The sequence below is a fragment of the Saccostrea cucullata genome, unplaced genomic scaffold (assembly GCF_032062105.1).
Source record: "Saccostrea cucullata isolate Sc308-1 unplaced genomic scaffold, CSIRO_AGI_Scuc_v1 ctg931, whole genome shotgun sequence".
In the NCBI taxonomy this organism is placed as follows: Eukaryota; Metazoa; Mollusca; class Bivalvia; order Ostreida; family Ostreidae; genus Saccostrea; species Saccostrea cuccullata.
In genome coordinates, this window is record NW_026927584.1 from 82,976 (window position 1) to 99,899 (window position 16,924).

At 33.2% G+C, this 16,924-nt stretch overlaps 2 protein-coding genes across 4 annotated transcripts; both read right to left on the bottom strand.

Moving 5' to 3' along the window:
* Positions 1-2,117: 2,117 nt before the first annotated feature.
* LOC134274855 (uncharacterized) lies at positions 2,118-7,873 on the bottom strand. 3 transcript variants are annotated; one of them, XM_062757101.1, is made up of 8 exons: positions 7,693-7,873; positions 5,968-6,264; positions 5,358-5,576; positions 4,955-5,065; positions 4,377-4,413; positions 4,171-4,253; positions 4,015-4,084; positions 2,118-2,301 (listed from the first exon to the last, which is right to left on the bottom strand). In XM_062757101.1, the coding sequence occupies exons 1-8, from the start codon at positions 7,718-7,720 to the stop codon at positions 2,205-2,207; spliced, it is 942 nt and encodes a 313-aa protein (XP_062613085.1). In that variant the 5' UTR covers positions 7,721-7,873; the 3' UTR covers positions 2,118-2,204. The 3 variants fall into 3 exon arrangements, with proteins under 3 accessions (XP_062613085.1, XP_062613084.1, XP_062613086.1); XM_062757100.1 differs by lacking the exon at positions 7,693-7,873 and adding an exon at positions 7,168-7,324; XM_062757102.1 differs by lacking the exon at positions 7,693-7,873 and having other exon boundaries at positions 5,972-6,060.
* A 4,800-nt stretch (positions 7,874-12,673) lies between these two features.
* Positions 12,674-16,151, bottom strand: LOC134274856 (uncharacterized). Its single transcript, XM_062757103.1, has 4 exons — positions 15,951-16,151; positions 15,520-15,668; positions 15,040-15,149; positions 12,674-14,145 (listed from the first exon to the last, which is right to left on the bottom strand). Exons 1-4 carry the CDS (start codon positions 16,149-16,151, stop codon positions 13,052-13,054), a joined length of 1,554 nt encoding a protein of 517 aa, XP_062613087.1. The 3' UTR covers positions 12,674-13,051.
* Positions 16,152-16,924: the final 773 nt, after the last annotated feature.

The window sequence follows — 16,924 nt, forward strand, 5'->3', positions numbered from 1 at the left end:
GGCTAAGCCCCCCACTTATTTTGGAAAGATATATACATTGTATAAGCATTGAAAATGCAGCTTACCCTTTTGGGGTTTATTGCTCCCCTCCCCCGTTTGTTACCGACACCTATGTATTGGAAAGATAAAGATTTGGACTGAGGGATCTTATACCCGTCTTCTCCTCTTTTCGACGGGAGTAAATCAATTCTGTTTTTGAGGTTAGGGTTAGGGTTAGTTTATTGAAAGAAAAATAACAAATAAAATCTTTCCTTTACTAAAATATAATTTTTTTTTCAAAGTGCGTTAAGTGTGTCCATAGTAAAATATATTGATGTAGACTCTTCACGCACTTTGAAAAAATATTTCAAAGTGCGTTGAGGTGGTCCCAAATTTAACGCACTTTGAAAAAATTTTTCAAAGTGCGTTGATTTTGTCCCAATTTTAACGCACTTTGAAAATTTTTTTCAAAGTGCGTAATTTTTTCATAGTGCATTGCCACAGAGCACCAAACCTGGATATAAATACAATTAACACTGTTCAATACGTAAGTTTCGAGATTATCTCCCTTGGTGCGCTCTTTCGTTGAGGAGGGGAGTTTGGTTGCCGCGTAAACAAACAGGTGGGACAGATATTTATTATTGGATATATCGCATCATCGATATACTGGTTTATCCATACATGTTAACTCTCCCGATTTAGGCGGGAGTCTACCGCTTTTTCACTCCATCTCCCGCCTACCGATTTAATTCAGAAATCTACCGCTTTTCTACAAAAGCTGCGTCTACAGTATTTTTGGTTCGCTTGGGTACATCCATTTTTGAAGCCACTCTCATGAAATCTCGCTAGATATCGCGTGATTTGACTCGGAATCATACAAACGCTTTTTTTGTACATAGATTTCAAGCACGGATTTGACAACGACAACAACACAAGACTACCAATGATTACATTGGTTACGATAAATTAATCAACATCCTGCCATGAAAAAGGAGATACGTACAGCTTTTAAGAATTATATGAAAACATTTGACATCGTCTTTAAAAGCACAGAAGCTCACAACTTTATCATTAAAGTCAATAGAAATCACTCGATTGACCAAGCCATGTGGCACATCTCTACTTTCGTTTTCGATCATCGCGGGAAATCTGATTTATATAACGAAAGATAGGAACTTGTTTTAGATCTAGATTAAACCATGTCATCATTTGTTTCGTTTAAAAACTGAATGAACATTCAGAATTATTGCTTCTAGGCTATATCAGCAAAGATCACTCTTCAAAAGGCTAAGTAAAGCAGCCAATCCAAGCAAAATGATGAGCATGAAAAATATTTGAATTTGTACAATTTATGTCAAACTTAATGTGTTTCTGTCTTCTTCTTTGCTGTTGATATTTAAGATTAATTAGTGTAGGTACCTTATTTCATTTAAGGCTTATAATATACATGTATATTACATGAAAGATATCGATAATCCAAGCGTTAAACAACACGCGCGCAATGCTACCGCTTTTGAGGTCTGAATCTCCCTCTTTTTCATCACAATAGGTTAACATGTATGGTTTATCGTAACTATATAATTGTAAGGATGCACTGTTCAACTCAAGAATAACCGAATTAAAGTAAAGGTGTCATTTTTTAAAGCAAAAAAATCGGAACAAAAAAGAAAATTCAGTGGATGTGAGACTTTTCAGACGAGGGAAGAGATATATGGACCTCTAATAAATACGGTAAACATGAATCTGATCATTACATGTCGGCAATCTAAATGACACGTTGATTTTTTACCTTATTATAACTTTAAAAAACCCACTAACTTTTTAGAGAATGTTTGCACAATCAAGAGAATCTTTTACTTTTTATAAAGACCACGACGTTTATTTCATTTTCAAGTACCCTATAATTGAAAGTAGATTTATAAATATACACAGTTGAGCTTGATAAAATCATAAAATGCATCACCGCTTAACGTTTTTATCTTTCTATAACATTAAGTAAATTTTAAAAGCCATAAACATCGTTCATTTATTTATGCACGTTTGTATACATAAACAAACTGTCCCACCTCCATGCTGAAATGGATACATTTTGCGCCTCTATTGCAGGAGAGTTACAATCTCGAAACTCGCGTATTAAACATGCATATTTTGGTAAAAGTAAACATTTGTTTGTCTAAGAAACCATTTCTTATCTTGTGAAAGTTTATATGATTCTATACATGTATCTACATGATATTTCCGTATTTTGTTCCACGGTCGTTACCATATGCAACCTCTTCATCTTGAAATTCACCCATTGAAAATCCTCCAAAACTATATAAACTGTAACAAACAAGACAAAAAAAAACCTAAACAAAACAGGCATATACTAATATACATGTAAGTCAATACAAATTCATAGAATGTCAATTTGTGCCTTTCACCACAAAAAATAATACTAGCTAGATTTGATAATCAAAGGTATCGATTAAAATGGACAAGTTTAAGTAGATGAAAATATGAAGTTTCTTCATGCATTACTTTTTCAGTTTTTATTTTTTACTAATATGACTACACTTTGTACATTCAAATCTTGGAACGGATATCTGGTTATAATACCGGTACATATATATTTACTTCACATAATATATAAATTGTTACCCGAATGACGCAGTGGGTAGAGCATTAATTTTGCTCTTTAGTAGCGGGGTTTATCGTATTGTCGCGGGTTCGAAACTATACTGTTTCTTCGGATAAAACTGTATGAATCGAGGTATCCTGTTCATGTAGGTGCTTGCACGAAATATTCTTCACTGCTCAATGGTACTCAGTGTCGAGTAAAGGTCTTAAATTGCAGCCCTCCATCGGCAAGTGTTGCATTCTCGATATAAGTGAGAAATTCTCAAAAGAGACGTTAAACAAAGAATATATAATATACCCTTGGTTAGAACTACATGTAGTTATATTTGTATAGTAATTGAATGAACGAGGAATTAATTTTTCCCAGTACTTTTCGTAATTATGATGCATTTGTAATTGATAGCTCCGTTAAAAGAATGCAGATAATCCAGATTTTTTTCACTAAATCGTCACCTAGTATGACGTCACAGCAGTATAATGCCGAAATCTGACTGAGATATGCATATCGCTAAATTTCCTAAATAAAGTGTTATTTGGTCACACTAGTGAGCTAAAACCTCAGGGAAAAAAAACATTATTTGGTATGTAATGTTTGACCATAGCAGAGCGTATTTGGGCAGATGGTACGATATTCTTTTGGAGATAAGTATTCATTAAATTATAAATTCAGAATTATTGATTTCATTGACTAAAATGCACTTTGACTAGATGTAAGAATGGAAAAGGGTTTCCGTAGATAAATTCGGCACTTAATGGAAACCACACGATTATTGCAAGATTGTATCGTTAAATGTTGCATCGAAAACTGCCAAAAGGATAGATGCCTTATATAGCTGCAGCACTTTGTGTCTTCTAAGCGACTTGTTGGGCATTTACTTTTTTTAGCGCTTGAAAGAAGTACACGCGGCTTCGAAAAATGAGTTTGCAAGCAAGAGGGATATTTGAAATAAAGACATCGGACATCGGCATATTCGACTGCAGTTGGCAAGACGACAAATTAGATTTACTTAGTCTTTGAGACGGATGCCGAAAGTGCAGAGTTTACAATTTGTCTAGTGTATATTGTTTAAGAAATAAAGTTATTTACACAATGTGATATCTTGGGCGTTATAAAAATGCGAAGATATGATTATTTATTTTCAAACTAGGATAGTATTGCCTATTTGTATTAATACAACTTGTAATTTAACTTTATTTTATAACCCTGCTCAAATTGTACATACACAAGACATGTAATATAATGTACCTCATTCACTTTGCTTTCTTGCAGAAATGCTTGGATTTACGCAGTGCTTTTATCGGAATAGATGAAATTACGTTTTGAATTGCAGGAGGTAGTCCTTCATTACTTTTTTGTATCAATGATTTAATTTATACACATGTAGGCTCTGAAGAAATCATGATCTATATCCATACCTCGCAATTTGTTTTCTTTCAATTTCTATTCGCTTTTCTTGATCCATCTCCTTTCTATCATCAGTGTTATCTGTAAATTTTAAATGCTTTTCATATACTTTCAGTTTTATCAAGTTTTCTAAAATAACTATCCAGCTTTTGAAAAGATACAAATACCTGGACGATCGTATAAATTGTAGGAAAAAGGCCTTGCATACAAGGAATCGACTAATTCGATACTGTTGGCCTCTAGCTTCTCTCTGGAAAACAGGTTTAAGGTAAATTAAGAATATACAGTACAAGGCGATTTTTTTTTCAATGTTAGAAAATACTACAAAAGACTCTAAAATTCTAAAATATAAGACTAGATAAAAAAAACTCACTGTTCAACATTAAAAATTAAGTCATTCCTTTTCTCTCCTGCAATATAAAATTACCTTATGAATGAATTTGTAATACAAAAAGATAATAACTGTTTATAACATCTTCCACATCGATTACTTTTAAAATAATGAAATAATTTATCCAAACGAAAAAAAGTGCTTTTTTTAATGTGTAAAAAAATCAAAGTGCGAAAAAACTTTCAACTTTAATTTCCTTTTTTCTCGAAAATGTTACTATTTAAAAATAACCCCTTTTCAAAGTTGGACGAAAGTATGTTTAACACCCTGCTACGGAGTAAAATGTCAAATTTCTCTCTAATCTATGTTTTACAATGTACATACAAAAAAATTTATCTCAAAATTGACCTCTCATCAAAGTGGTCAAACAACTGACACACGGAAAACCAAGGAAAATCCAATAAACAGAAAATGTAATGATTATACATGTAGTTGGATATGGAATTTAAATCACATGTTCATGTAAGAAAGGATAACTTTGCACTTTATATATTTTTTTAGATCTGCCCACTCGTTAAAAAACATACTCAACTCCAAAACATTGAAGTACTAGTACTTACGTTTTCTCTTCACGCAACAGACGATGGCTAATATGTTAAGGAAAAGAATGAACAGAAGGCCCCCACTGCCCACACCGAAAACCAGGAGATTATTCTTGTGTAAGAATATATCTAAAAACGATTGAGAAAAGAATTGAGTACTATTAAATTTAATTGTTGTAATTTCCTCTTTTTTCAAATCTCATAAATTATACTACTAATTAAATTCTTAGATGTGTTGATTTTATTTGTACTCGCAATGGAAATATCAATTTCATTTGATTTTAATAATTTGTAAAATATTTTTTTCTTTTTTTTTCTCCTAGTATTTTAATTCCTCTCTTTCTGTCCTTTTTACATCTATTTTGTAGTGGTCCTCAATTCAATCTTTAAAAATGAATAAAAATGACTGCTTTATGCATACCTACAGAATTTCCGTTTTCCTTTACAATTGTTGATTTGTTTATTTGAGAACCATGCGTCTTTGTCACAACATCCCGTGTTGTAGGAAAAATCTCTATCACTGCATGTTTAGAACCCATTTTGCGCTGCCATCTTTCAACGCTAGATGACTGGTAATCGTCATTGTGTAGACAAGCTTTTGCAGGGCTTCCACCAGTCAAGATGTCTAGCGATGAAATTTCTATGCCCAAAAAATAATAATTATAATTATTTTTTTATTTCACAAATAGTAGATTAACACAAGTACAAAAAAAGGACTCGGACACTTTCAAAATGGTACATCTCGAACATGTTTATGCATTTGTTGTACAGTCCTTTTTAGATGATGTTTTTTCATTTGATGTGACGTTTCATTTCATTGTGTGAAATTTTCAATTTATTCTTAACATGAAACATTTTGAATCGATTCCGAGTCATTAGATATAAAATTACAAAAAAATATTTTTTTTTTTTGAAATGTCAGATGTGTTGCTTGATACATTGTAAAAAATGATTGTAAAAGAAGAGACTAGGTTACTTTTCTTTTATTCACTTCATAATAGTTAATTACTCGGTTATGATACTGCACATACCTACTGAGTTGATTCTTTTATTTTTACTGGATTCAATGTCCTTGCCATTTGTGCATCGAAAATAAGGTGTAACTTTAACATTGTATTTAGTTGATACTTTTAATCCCCAGTAAGAATATTTCAGATTATTCGTATACGTGTGCGCAACTAGGGTATCGTTTTCTTCCAATGTGACACCGTATTGATAAAATGGACAAGTTTTATTTCCAATGTGTGCTGTCGACGTCCAATTCGAATAAAGGGTACAATGTTCTATCCAAAGGTTTATTCCTGGTTGAAATTCTTGGTCACACACATCTTCCAAAGAAAAAAAAACGTTTGATAAAAATCTTCATTGATACAATGTACATTAGTTGAGGATTGGCTAGTTGGTTCTCATACTTTGTTATCTTCAATTCATATGTAAAAATACTCTACATTTAATTTTTTTTTGCTTGCAGTTGGCTGTCAGTAAAATTATATTGAAAAAAACCATTCAATTCCAACCTTGCATTTTCATTTGTGTCAGAGCACCACCATATCCATAAATATTGTACCGGTCATTAAAATGAATTATAAGTATGTTTTGAAATGATTTGGAGACGAAGACTTTTAGAATCATGCCTGGAATGAATTAGATCTTTCTTGTGCTGTTTCTGAGGAACCAAATGTGTTATGGCTTGACTTACAGTCAAAGGTCAATGTTAATGGGTATGAAAAGACTGATGTAAATAAATGAAGTTAAGAAATTCAAATTTTTTTGTTACAGACAGACAGGCTATCTGACGGACGGACAGACGAATGAAATTTAATGCCCCCCCCCCCCACTTTCGCAAAGTGGACACATAACTGATATTGTAATTATGCTTTAATTAAGATGTTTTCAAGTCCGCGTATACGAATGAATATAGACTAGAGGATTATGTTTGATTCAAAATACATGTCCTCAAGGCACTGGTCATAAACTGTTGACGAGACAAATAATTTTTTTTCTGAACAGTACATTTACTCATTAAGAAATTTCGTCAAAATATAATAATAGCTTAAACCAAAAAGAGGCAAAATTTGGCCCTGTTTAAAAACTAAAGTCATTTTAAAACCATATTAAATTTTGATATATACAGAATAAGGCTTCAGTTGATAGCATTCAAAATAATATACGTACATGTATTAGGCATATAAGAAAACATTTTACGAGGAACACATTATATTCATACTCACTCATCGATGTTAACAATGATATTAAGATATATACTGAACATTGCTGACTCTTTTTAGGACACATCAGTCCACAATCAAGAAAATTCAGACAAATGACATAAATACTGCCAAACATAATTCTATTAAATGATTGCAAAAATCCACATACAGGAAATCCATAAATAGTTGATTTTTCAATTCATGTAGATATATACTTCCGCAAAACACTTTTAAAGTCCTATATTGTCTGCATGCAATTTTATCCGTTGCTAGAAGATTTTTCTCTAGAGATGTTTTAAGCATACACTTAATTAAATTAAAGTGTTTTACTCGAAATCAAATTATAAAAAATTGCGAATTTAAATTTACTCTTACGGACTTATTTATCTTTAGAATAAGAAGTAAACATACGACTCAAATTCTGCAATAAATATCAGTATAAATACAACTCAAGTCTTTCAATGTATGAAACATGGAGATAACGAACAGTATCCAATCTCAAAAGTTTATTAAACAATACAATTTAAGAGCAGAGCAAATACATACCTCCAAAACAGGTGGGATCGGGTGTCATGGAGGAGTGAGCATGCCCTGCCAGCCGTCACATCCTTTTAAAATCGGAAAATAAAGGAAAATCCGTCGTCACTTTAGTGTTTAAATAATGATCTAACAGTTAGTATATATGAAAAACATCAGTCAGCATTTGACTTAATGATAAATTGTATTTGCTGACAAGCAGATGGTATGCTCCTGTGTATCGAATCAACTGTGAGATATAAACTCCGTATGCAGGTGATGAAGATTTGTGCAACATAAGTAAGGGAAGTTGACGATTGAAAAGTTATAAAGTCATCACGTTTATCATAGGGATTGGTTGTTAAATTACCATTAACATCTTTTTATATGTATTGGCCATGAAAATTTTCAGATATTGTCCGGTATTGTGAAACCTAAAGCCGTTTTATCTCATGAAGGTCCATGAACCCTTTCACTCACACCAGAACTTAAGTCAGAGAAAAGCTAAAATCAAAAGGTTTGAAAAATAATACATGTGTTCGATTTTGCCCTGGCGTGATTATTCCAAGAAGGATATGGAGATAACCAACAGTATTCAACATCAAAGTCCATAAAACAATACAAAATAGGAGCAGAGCAAACACGGACCTCCGAAACATCAGAGGTGGGATCAGATGCCATGGACGAGTGAGCATCCCCTACTGACCGGTCACACCCGCTGTGTGCTCCTTGTCATGATCGGGAAATAACGGAAAATCCATCGTCAATTCAATGTATAAGTAATGGACTAACAATTAGTATAAAAACCGTCAGTCGGCATTTGACTCAATGATGAATTGTATTTGCTGACAATGTCATTGTATCTGCCATAGATTTACGAAATGATGACTTTAAACGAGACTGCTGATATTCTTGTTTCATCAACTTGCTTGTCAATAACTTACATCGTTTTAAAAATTGTTCATACGTAGAGCATGCTCTTGCGTATCGAATCAATTGAGATATATGCACTCCGTATGCAGGTGATGAAGATATATTGATACATAAGTAAGGGAAGTTGACGATAGAAAAGATAAAGTCATCACGTTTATCAGATATCTTGGTTGCTCGATTACCATTAACGTTTTTTACAAGTAAAATATCCAAGTATGAAAAAAATGTGTCAGACTCTGTGGTTTCTTTTATCTCACGCTCTCCAAGATATATCATATCGACGTAGAAATGGAAATTACCATTGTTAATTGATAATACGTCGTCAATATATCTAAATATCGAGTTGAAGGCCAAGCAAGTGTTTTCTTCTTTTCAGGCATAAGATTTTGCACAAATTCTGCTTCATATAAATACAAAAATAGGTTTGCTAATAACGAAGCGCAATTGGTACCCATGGGAATATCAATAGATTGTTGAAATACCTGTCTCCGAAAACCACATAGATATTGTCAATCTTAAACTCGAGCTTCTTTTTGATCTCAACTTCAGAGTACTTGTGTGTACAATCAGAATTTGTTTTAACAAAATAATTTTGCAAACGACCAATGACCAGATAAGTAAATTTACGAGTTCCATATTTATTGAAAAAGCAGCTTTCAGTGATATCAAAAAGCCTGGACTTTAATTTATCGTGGGAAATGGTTGTGTATAAAGTTGAAAAGTCGTAAGTTTTTAAGCTGTTGATTTTGTAAAATCTTGTGATTTCAAATTCTCCAAAAGTTCTTTGGAATTTTTGAGAATCCACATCTGATTCACAACACTTATTGAATATATTGTTGCACAGTACTCTTGAAGTTTTCCCTTTACTACTGTCAATATCTTAGTGAGGAGTAACGAAAGAGGCTTTGTTGAACATTTACTGAAACCCGCAATGTATCTTTGCAAGGATTCTTCAGAAATTTCGGAATCCAATATATATTCATTTTGGCTCTGTGGAATATTAAAAATATTAAAAACTGACATATGATTCTGAAGAATTTCTTCCTTATATAGAAAGAGATGTATGAGTATAAGTAGGATTACCACTTGTAGAATTAAATCCAAGTTCTTCTGAATTACATTTTATATAATGAGCCTTACAAACGAAGACATGGTTGTTACCTGCTTTGTCGGCAGAGACCATGCAGTATGTACTGATCATGTAATATATCTAATTTTTTTTCAATTCTGGATTATTGAACACAGAAGGATAGATGGTTTTCATATTGCCCTTCAATCTTTTAATACGCGACTTTGACATGGTTCTGGTACATTTAATCCATTCTGACAAAGTGTCAACGTCTTCTTTCCCATATCTAACCCATCGTATTGCGTAATTTTCAACAGAATCCATTATATTTATGAAATTCCGACGCCATTTGAAGGATCGGGGCTCCCTATATTTAGGACCTTTTAAAATAAGCGATCGAAGGTCCTCATTATTAACTATATTTACGTCACCTGTAATAACGTGTCCAGTAGGACTATAGTTATAGGGCGAACAAGAACATGAACATGATGGGGGATATTATGTTTCAGATACTCGATATCCAGGCCATGTAAAGTTTTTTGTTTTTGAAAAATCTGGAAGCCGTAGTCGATGTATATTTGTAGTACAAGGTGTAGTATTTAACTTGAAATATGGTGGAATACAAGATTGGACCCTTTTGTGATTAAGAATCTTATAAATTAACAAATTTTGCAAATAAACTCTGAAACGGCTGCACAAGAGTTCTTACTTAAGCCTGTTGGAATACACTAGGTATAAGATGATGTCCGTAAACTATATTCAGATTTCACTCACATAGTAATTATCGTAAATTCAATTAAAAGTCTACTTTCATTTTCGAATAACAGCCTCGAAATAGCACTGAAGAGAGAAAAGTGGTGGCGGATCTAAGTAACTGGCATTTTTAAAAAAAAAAAATGGCAACAAGCAAGCGCTTATTTATTTCATAGAACGTCATTTTTGAATTATTCAATCAAAACTTTATTTAAGTGATATAAAAGAAATAAGCTTTGGTCATTGATTAAAAAAAAAAATTGCAAATCCTTTTCGTTTATGTCCGATCTCGCTATTTGTTGAAAGTTCTAGAAAGTCAGGTGGCATCGAACCCGATGTCTAAAAGAAAATCGAGGGGATTGGTTATCATGAATGGACATGGAAATTAATGTAAAGAAATTGGTAACATAATGAGGTTGTGAAAATATATTAGCATAAATTAGTATATATATAAATGAATACTAAGCTGTTTTTCCCCAATGTAGTGCATGATGTATTACAAAGTACAACAGAATAAAGTTGCTTTATAAGCTTTATAGCATGTAAGAAGAAGAGACCTTTAATGAAATTGATATTTTTAGAAGTAAATAAAAATCCCAAAATATTCTATTTCTTTTCCTAAACTAAGACTGCGGAACTTTGAAGTATTTCATCATCCTACATTCCTGTGTAATAAACTGTCAATAGAATCTGAAAGATAGTTTTTGGAATAGTTCTGTAAGCAGTAAAAAAAAAAAATAATTTCCCCGCACTTGCGCGGGATTTCAGCTTGTATTACTTATATTAACCGCGTCAGTTCCTTTATTGGCATATTGAAGTTAAGGAAAAGACGGATTGTTTTAGCTGTATTTTCTGCAGTAAAACGTGCGGGTTTCAAAAGTTAAAAAGCCTATGATTTGCAATATCCATACATCATTACAGATCCGAGCCTATATTCTGGTGTCGAGGAACCAAAAATTGGACTTTCAATGGCATTTTCAAGAAGCCTATTTAACAATAACAGATTCAAAGGGCCAGAGTACAGTTTGGTGCGAATATGATGTAGACCTAACTGCTGATTTACATAAGGTAGTAATGAATCAAAAGAGACATCGTGTATTCATAGTTCCGACTTGTCTTCCGTAGCTCCGCCCACCTTAGCTACCGTTACCAAGTCCCACATTATGGCGATGCAGGCTGCATCGTCTTCGGTGGCGACCGACAGTTTAAAGTTAATTCCAGACGATTTCTGTGTGAAATACCTACCCAACAATTCAAAATTATCAGATAAAGTTTTACAGAAGGGTTTGAATTATTTTACCCAAGGGTATATCCATAATATTAAGATTTTCAGTTTGGATAACTCCGTACAAGTCGCTGCAAGATGCTGGAGGTCGATGAGAAAAAATCAATCGCCGCACCAACTTAGTTTGGAAATTAAAATAAATGCGATAACCGAGTCTCAGTGCTCCTGTAAAGTTGGGTATGTGTATACATCACCCAAATATTTTCGTATTTATTAAGAAAATCTTGTTATTTATCATGGTTACGTTAGGCCAAGGCCCATCGGAATGTAAACATTGGTGACCCAATTAATTTTCACAGATATGTTGACGTGATAAATAATCAACTGCATGGTTCAGGATTTTTATTAAATGATATAAAATGAATAAATTCAGTCAAAATACACAATAGGTATTATATAGACAAACTTCTTCATTTCCTAGGCCTAGCCAAATTCCTTTGAAGTTGGTAATTTATTTATTACTGATAATTTGATTCGTTACCTTATGAGTCTGATTAGAAATATTTTTTTTAAATCGTCAGACATGCTGACAATTGGTTTTATGAAGCTTAAGAATGTTCCATTTTCTTCCACTTTGCTATTTGAAATTTAGGTTTAACTTTTCCTTGTAGTTTAAATGGTCACTGTTCCCATGTAGTTGGTCTAATAAAGAGTCTGCAGGGGTTCAAACTCCATAATTTTTCAAATGTGCCTGAACAACAAAGTTGTACAAGCATCCCACAGCAGTGGCATGTGCCCAGGGGCTCAAAGATCAAGCCTGTCCCTATTAATCATGTGGTGGTAGCAAGACCAACTGAATCAAGAAAAAGAAAACCTGTGACATGCCAGTTAGACTTAAATGAAGAGTATGTGAAAAGACAAAGACTTTTTTCTTTTGGAAATTAAACCATTATATTTAATAATACAGTATTCTTCATGGCTACAATTTCGTACAAATTTAAGCCCAGATTTTTTAATTGATCAATCATAATAATAATAATAATGTACAAAAAAATCACAACTTGAAAAAATATTAATTCATACGTCATATTTTAATATCAGTCTACCCAAAGTGTCCAAAAATGACATACTGCAGCTGAGTTCACTAAAAGGAACCCCTCTGGAATATACTGTGTCTGCAGATCACCCATTAGTAAACACCCCCCTTGGTGATGTGCAGATAGGCTCAATACTGTCATATCAGGTACATGTTTACAATAACCACAATAAATATTTAAATATAAATGCAGTTGGAAAATTTGCTAATAATTTTTAAATGATGTATATAAATTATCCGCATCACAAGTTAAATGCCAAAGTCAATGATATGTGTCAATACACTGAAATGCTTAACTCGTAAAAAAAGTAGACTATTTACCATGTTTACTGTCTGTTACAAACACATCATGAAATAGTGTCAAGTGACAACATACAGACCAAATTTTGTTAATGTTTTTAAATAATGATGTAGGAATGCGAACAGAAAGCATTTTGTAAATTTTAACCTTTGCGATAAGTCTTTCAATGTGCACACGATGCTTAGCAATCTTCTCAGTAAGCACAGTGTCTGAAACTGACATCTGGCATGTTGAAGAAGCCATTGGTGGAATATTCAATACCAAATTTAAATTACTTAATTCCTCTCTAATAGTAAACCCTTTATCAGCCATAATAGCATCCCCATCTTTTACATAACCTTTTAATTTTAGTGATTCAAGAACATTGTAAAATCCAGACTGTTCACAAATTTGTTTATCTGATATACATCCTGTAAACAATTCGGATGCAAAAATCACTGAACCATTTGGATCACAACCAATTAAAGCTTTCAAAGTAGTACTAGACTTATAATCACTGTAAAGCTGACTTTGCAAACCAAGTGCACATGGTGCTTGTGTTCTAAATTCAGTACCATCAATAATTACCAAAGTAGTGGGGTAATCATTTTTAAAATCTTTAGGCATGTTATTAATAATAACATCACAATGAGGCCAAATACAAAGTTGGCCCAACTTATAATACATCAATGAAATCCAAGTATTAAATACAATTCCAGATGACTGCAGTGATAGTTTGAACCTAACTGACAAATCTTTCAAACCAAAGTTATGTCTCAGTCTACATAAAGTTAAAAAGAGTCCATCTTGCAGTGACAACTTTTTAATGTCTTTTCGACCTTTTTCATAATTTACTGAGGATTCATCTGAAACTAAAAATGCCAAGAGACCAGCAAATCTTATATATACAATGCCAGTGTAATATTTAAACAAATTTTTCAATTTTCCCTCTCTTCTTATCACTTCGTCGACTCCAAACGATGGCTTCTGATCCTCAGATGATAGTTTGTCTTTAAGTTCCTTTATTTCCTCTTTCAGAGTGCAGATTGTAGCTTCGTACTGCGTCTCTTTTTCTCTTAACATGTGTAGCTCTGTGGCCATTGCAAACATCTCAATTGGAGAAATCCCTAGAATGATAGAAGATAAATTTTAATCATATACTTACTAAGACTTATTTCAGTTTAATACATAGTGGAGTTTTTTTTCAGACAAATAACATTAAGGAGGTTGAGCCACCCATGTCGGATGGTTGTGGCAATACTGATATATTCCACCCATCCCCAGTACCATTGCCACAAGAGTATATAGATTTGAATATGAAATACAAAGATTGTGATCCCATTAAAATTGAATTGTATACAAGAGAACAAAGTGATTCAGCACAATGGTACAATGAAAGAAAGAATCGTTTGACTGCATCTAATTTTGGGAAAATTTTGCAAAGAAAGTCGACCCCTAATGACAAGTTTCTGGGAAGCATATTTAACACTAAAAAGATTTCCGCTCCATCCTTAGAATACGGTAAAATCCACGAAAAGGATGCAAAGTCTAGATACTTAAAAGACTTTCCAGCTAGGCACATCCACACCTGTGGGCTAGTTATTAACAAGGAGTTTGCCTTTTTAGGGGCAACTCCGGATGGTAAGGTGACAATGGTCACTGCGGTCTGATTGAAATTAAATGTCCATATTCTGCTAGGAATATGACAATTGCGGAAGCATGCGAGAATGTGCGAGATTTCTTTTTGTGTAAAAACAATGAAATCACATTGAAAAAACTCATGCACATTATGCACAAATTCAGGGCCAACTCATGATCACAGGTTGTGCATTTTGTGATTTTGTTGTTTTCACACAGAAAGATATCTTTGTGGAGAGAATACAGCCTGACCTTCCATTTATGACCACTATGCTGGAAAAGTTGTGTGTTTTTTTCAAAACCTACGCAAAGCCGTTTCTTGCTAAACAAACAGTACAAAATTAAGTTAAGGTAGCCTAACTTGGAAACTTTTGAATGCTTACAAGGTTCTTCTGTTTGTACAGATATGTTGCTACTACTGTTGATGTTGTTTGACGTTTCAGTTTCTGTTGTTGAGTTCACATCTTCTCCATGTTCTTCTATATCTGTTGTACTATAAAAAATAAAAAAAAAATATGTAGGAAGAAAGATTCTGCTTCTAGCATGTAATGTCCACAATCAACTAGCTGATTATAATGGCAAATGTAGTGTGCATGAAGTTACAAAAATTAAAAAAATTAAAATAATAATCATAGATTATGGTACGTGATCACCTGAGACCTAAGGTCTCTGGTGTATTTGCAGCGACTATCTCTGATGGTATGTTTTTTCACTCTTTGATGGAACAAGGGAAATCACTTTTACAGGATGGTATTTGGTAGGCTTTACAATGAATATGTTGTGATCGACGTAATGATGGAATTAGTCAATTTGTTGGTCATTACCTCCCCAAACCTCAAATTTGTCAATTTGTGGGTTTTTACCTTAGAATTCTTTTTTTCTTTGAAACTGGGTTACTCTCAGCGTATGTGCTAGACCGTTTGCGAAGTGGCCTGGTTGGTCGAACAGCTGATCCATCAGCTTGTAATGGGTCAGGAAATTCCACAGTTGGTCCATTACCTCCCACGAAATGCTGTAAATAATTCAATAATATTGGCCTCAAACCTTACGGTGTTTTAAAATTTATTACATAGTAAGCATTAACAACACTTAAACACATAAATATCAATTACCATCTCTTGCCATATGAATAACAGCCCATTTTTTTATTACAAAGATGTGTAAAATCGATGCATCCCGAATTTGTACGGTATGCAGGTATGGTATATTCCCAAGTTCTGAGGTTTTATACAACTAATAAATTAAGACTCAGTGTGCACAACAGTCATAAACATTAAATTATCACCAGCTGTACCTTTGAACAAACAGCTTTGTGTTTGTTTATTCTCTGAATGTTCAACTGTTCGTGTGGACGTCCGCAGGCCTTGATCCACCGAAGACATTTCTGGAGATTAGTTTTCGGTTTTGGGAACAAAATAAGCTTAACACCGTTCTGTAACCTCTCAGGATATCTCTCATCAACATTACAGGTTCCCCACGCACAGCGCAATACCATTTTTTAACAAAAACTTAAACTTCCCACAACTTGTCAAAGGTTTGTTTGTGGGACAACATGGCGGCCGACCGAAGCGCTTCTGTGACTAATTATACGGAACAATCTGATTGGCTAATAAAATAAGTTTGATTGACGTGTCGGAACTATGAATTGCAGGTTTATTGTAAGACCGATGCCCATGACTACGCTTACGTCTCTGTATACCAGCTTGAATCTATGCTACTCCAGGATGCTTCCAAAGACATCTGAACAATCATAGTTGCATTTTTAATCTTGAAATAATTCGTATTCCATTTTGGAAACCAACCGATCAGAGGTTAGAATACAAACAAAATTAAAAATAAGTATGCTGTTTAACATGTTCAATGTTTGTCATAAATTATTAAGGATAACAAGATGAATACCCAAAATGATAGTTGTATAGTCTAGAAAATATGAGACTGGAATTTTTTTAAGGATTGTTTTTTTTATAGAGACTTATATGAAGTATTAAACAATTATATGTATATATTATTTCAATATTTTGATTTCAATTTTATTTCAACTTTTCAAGTTCAAGTTCATTAATTTCCTTCACACCAACATCAGTGGAACATGAGTACGTTCGGTATATTATAGGTTAGTTATTAATTTTAGGGTCGGAGAATCATATTACATCATTAATTTGAATGTCAGAATCTGCAGCAGTCTTTCTCTCCATGTATGTTTTTTTCTTTGCAGTCAAACACATGAACTAATTATATAGTTAAGACAAGACAGTAGCAAATAAATAT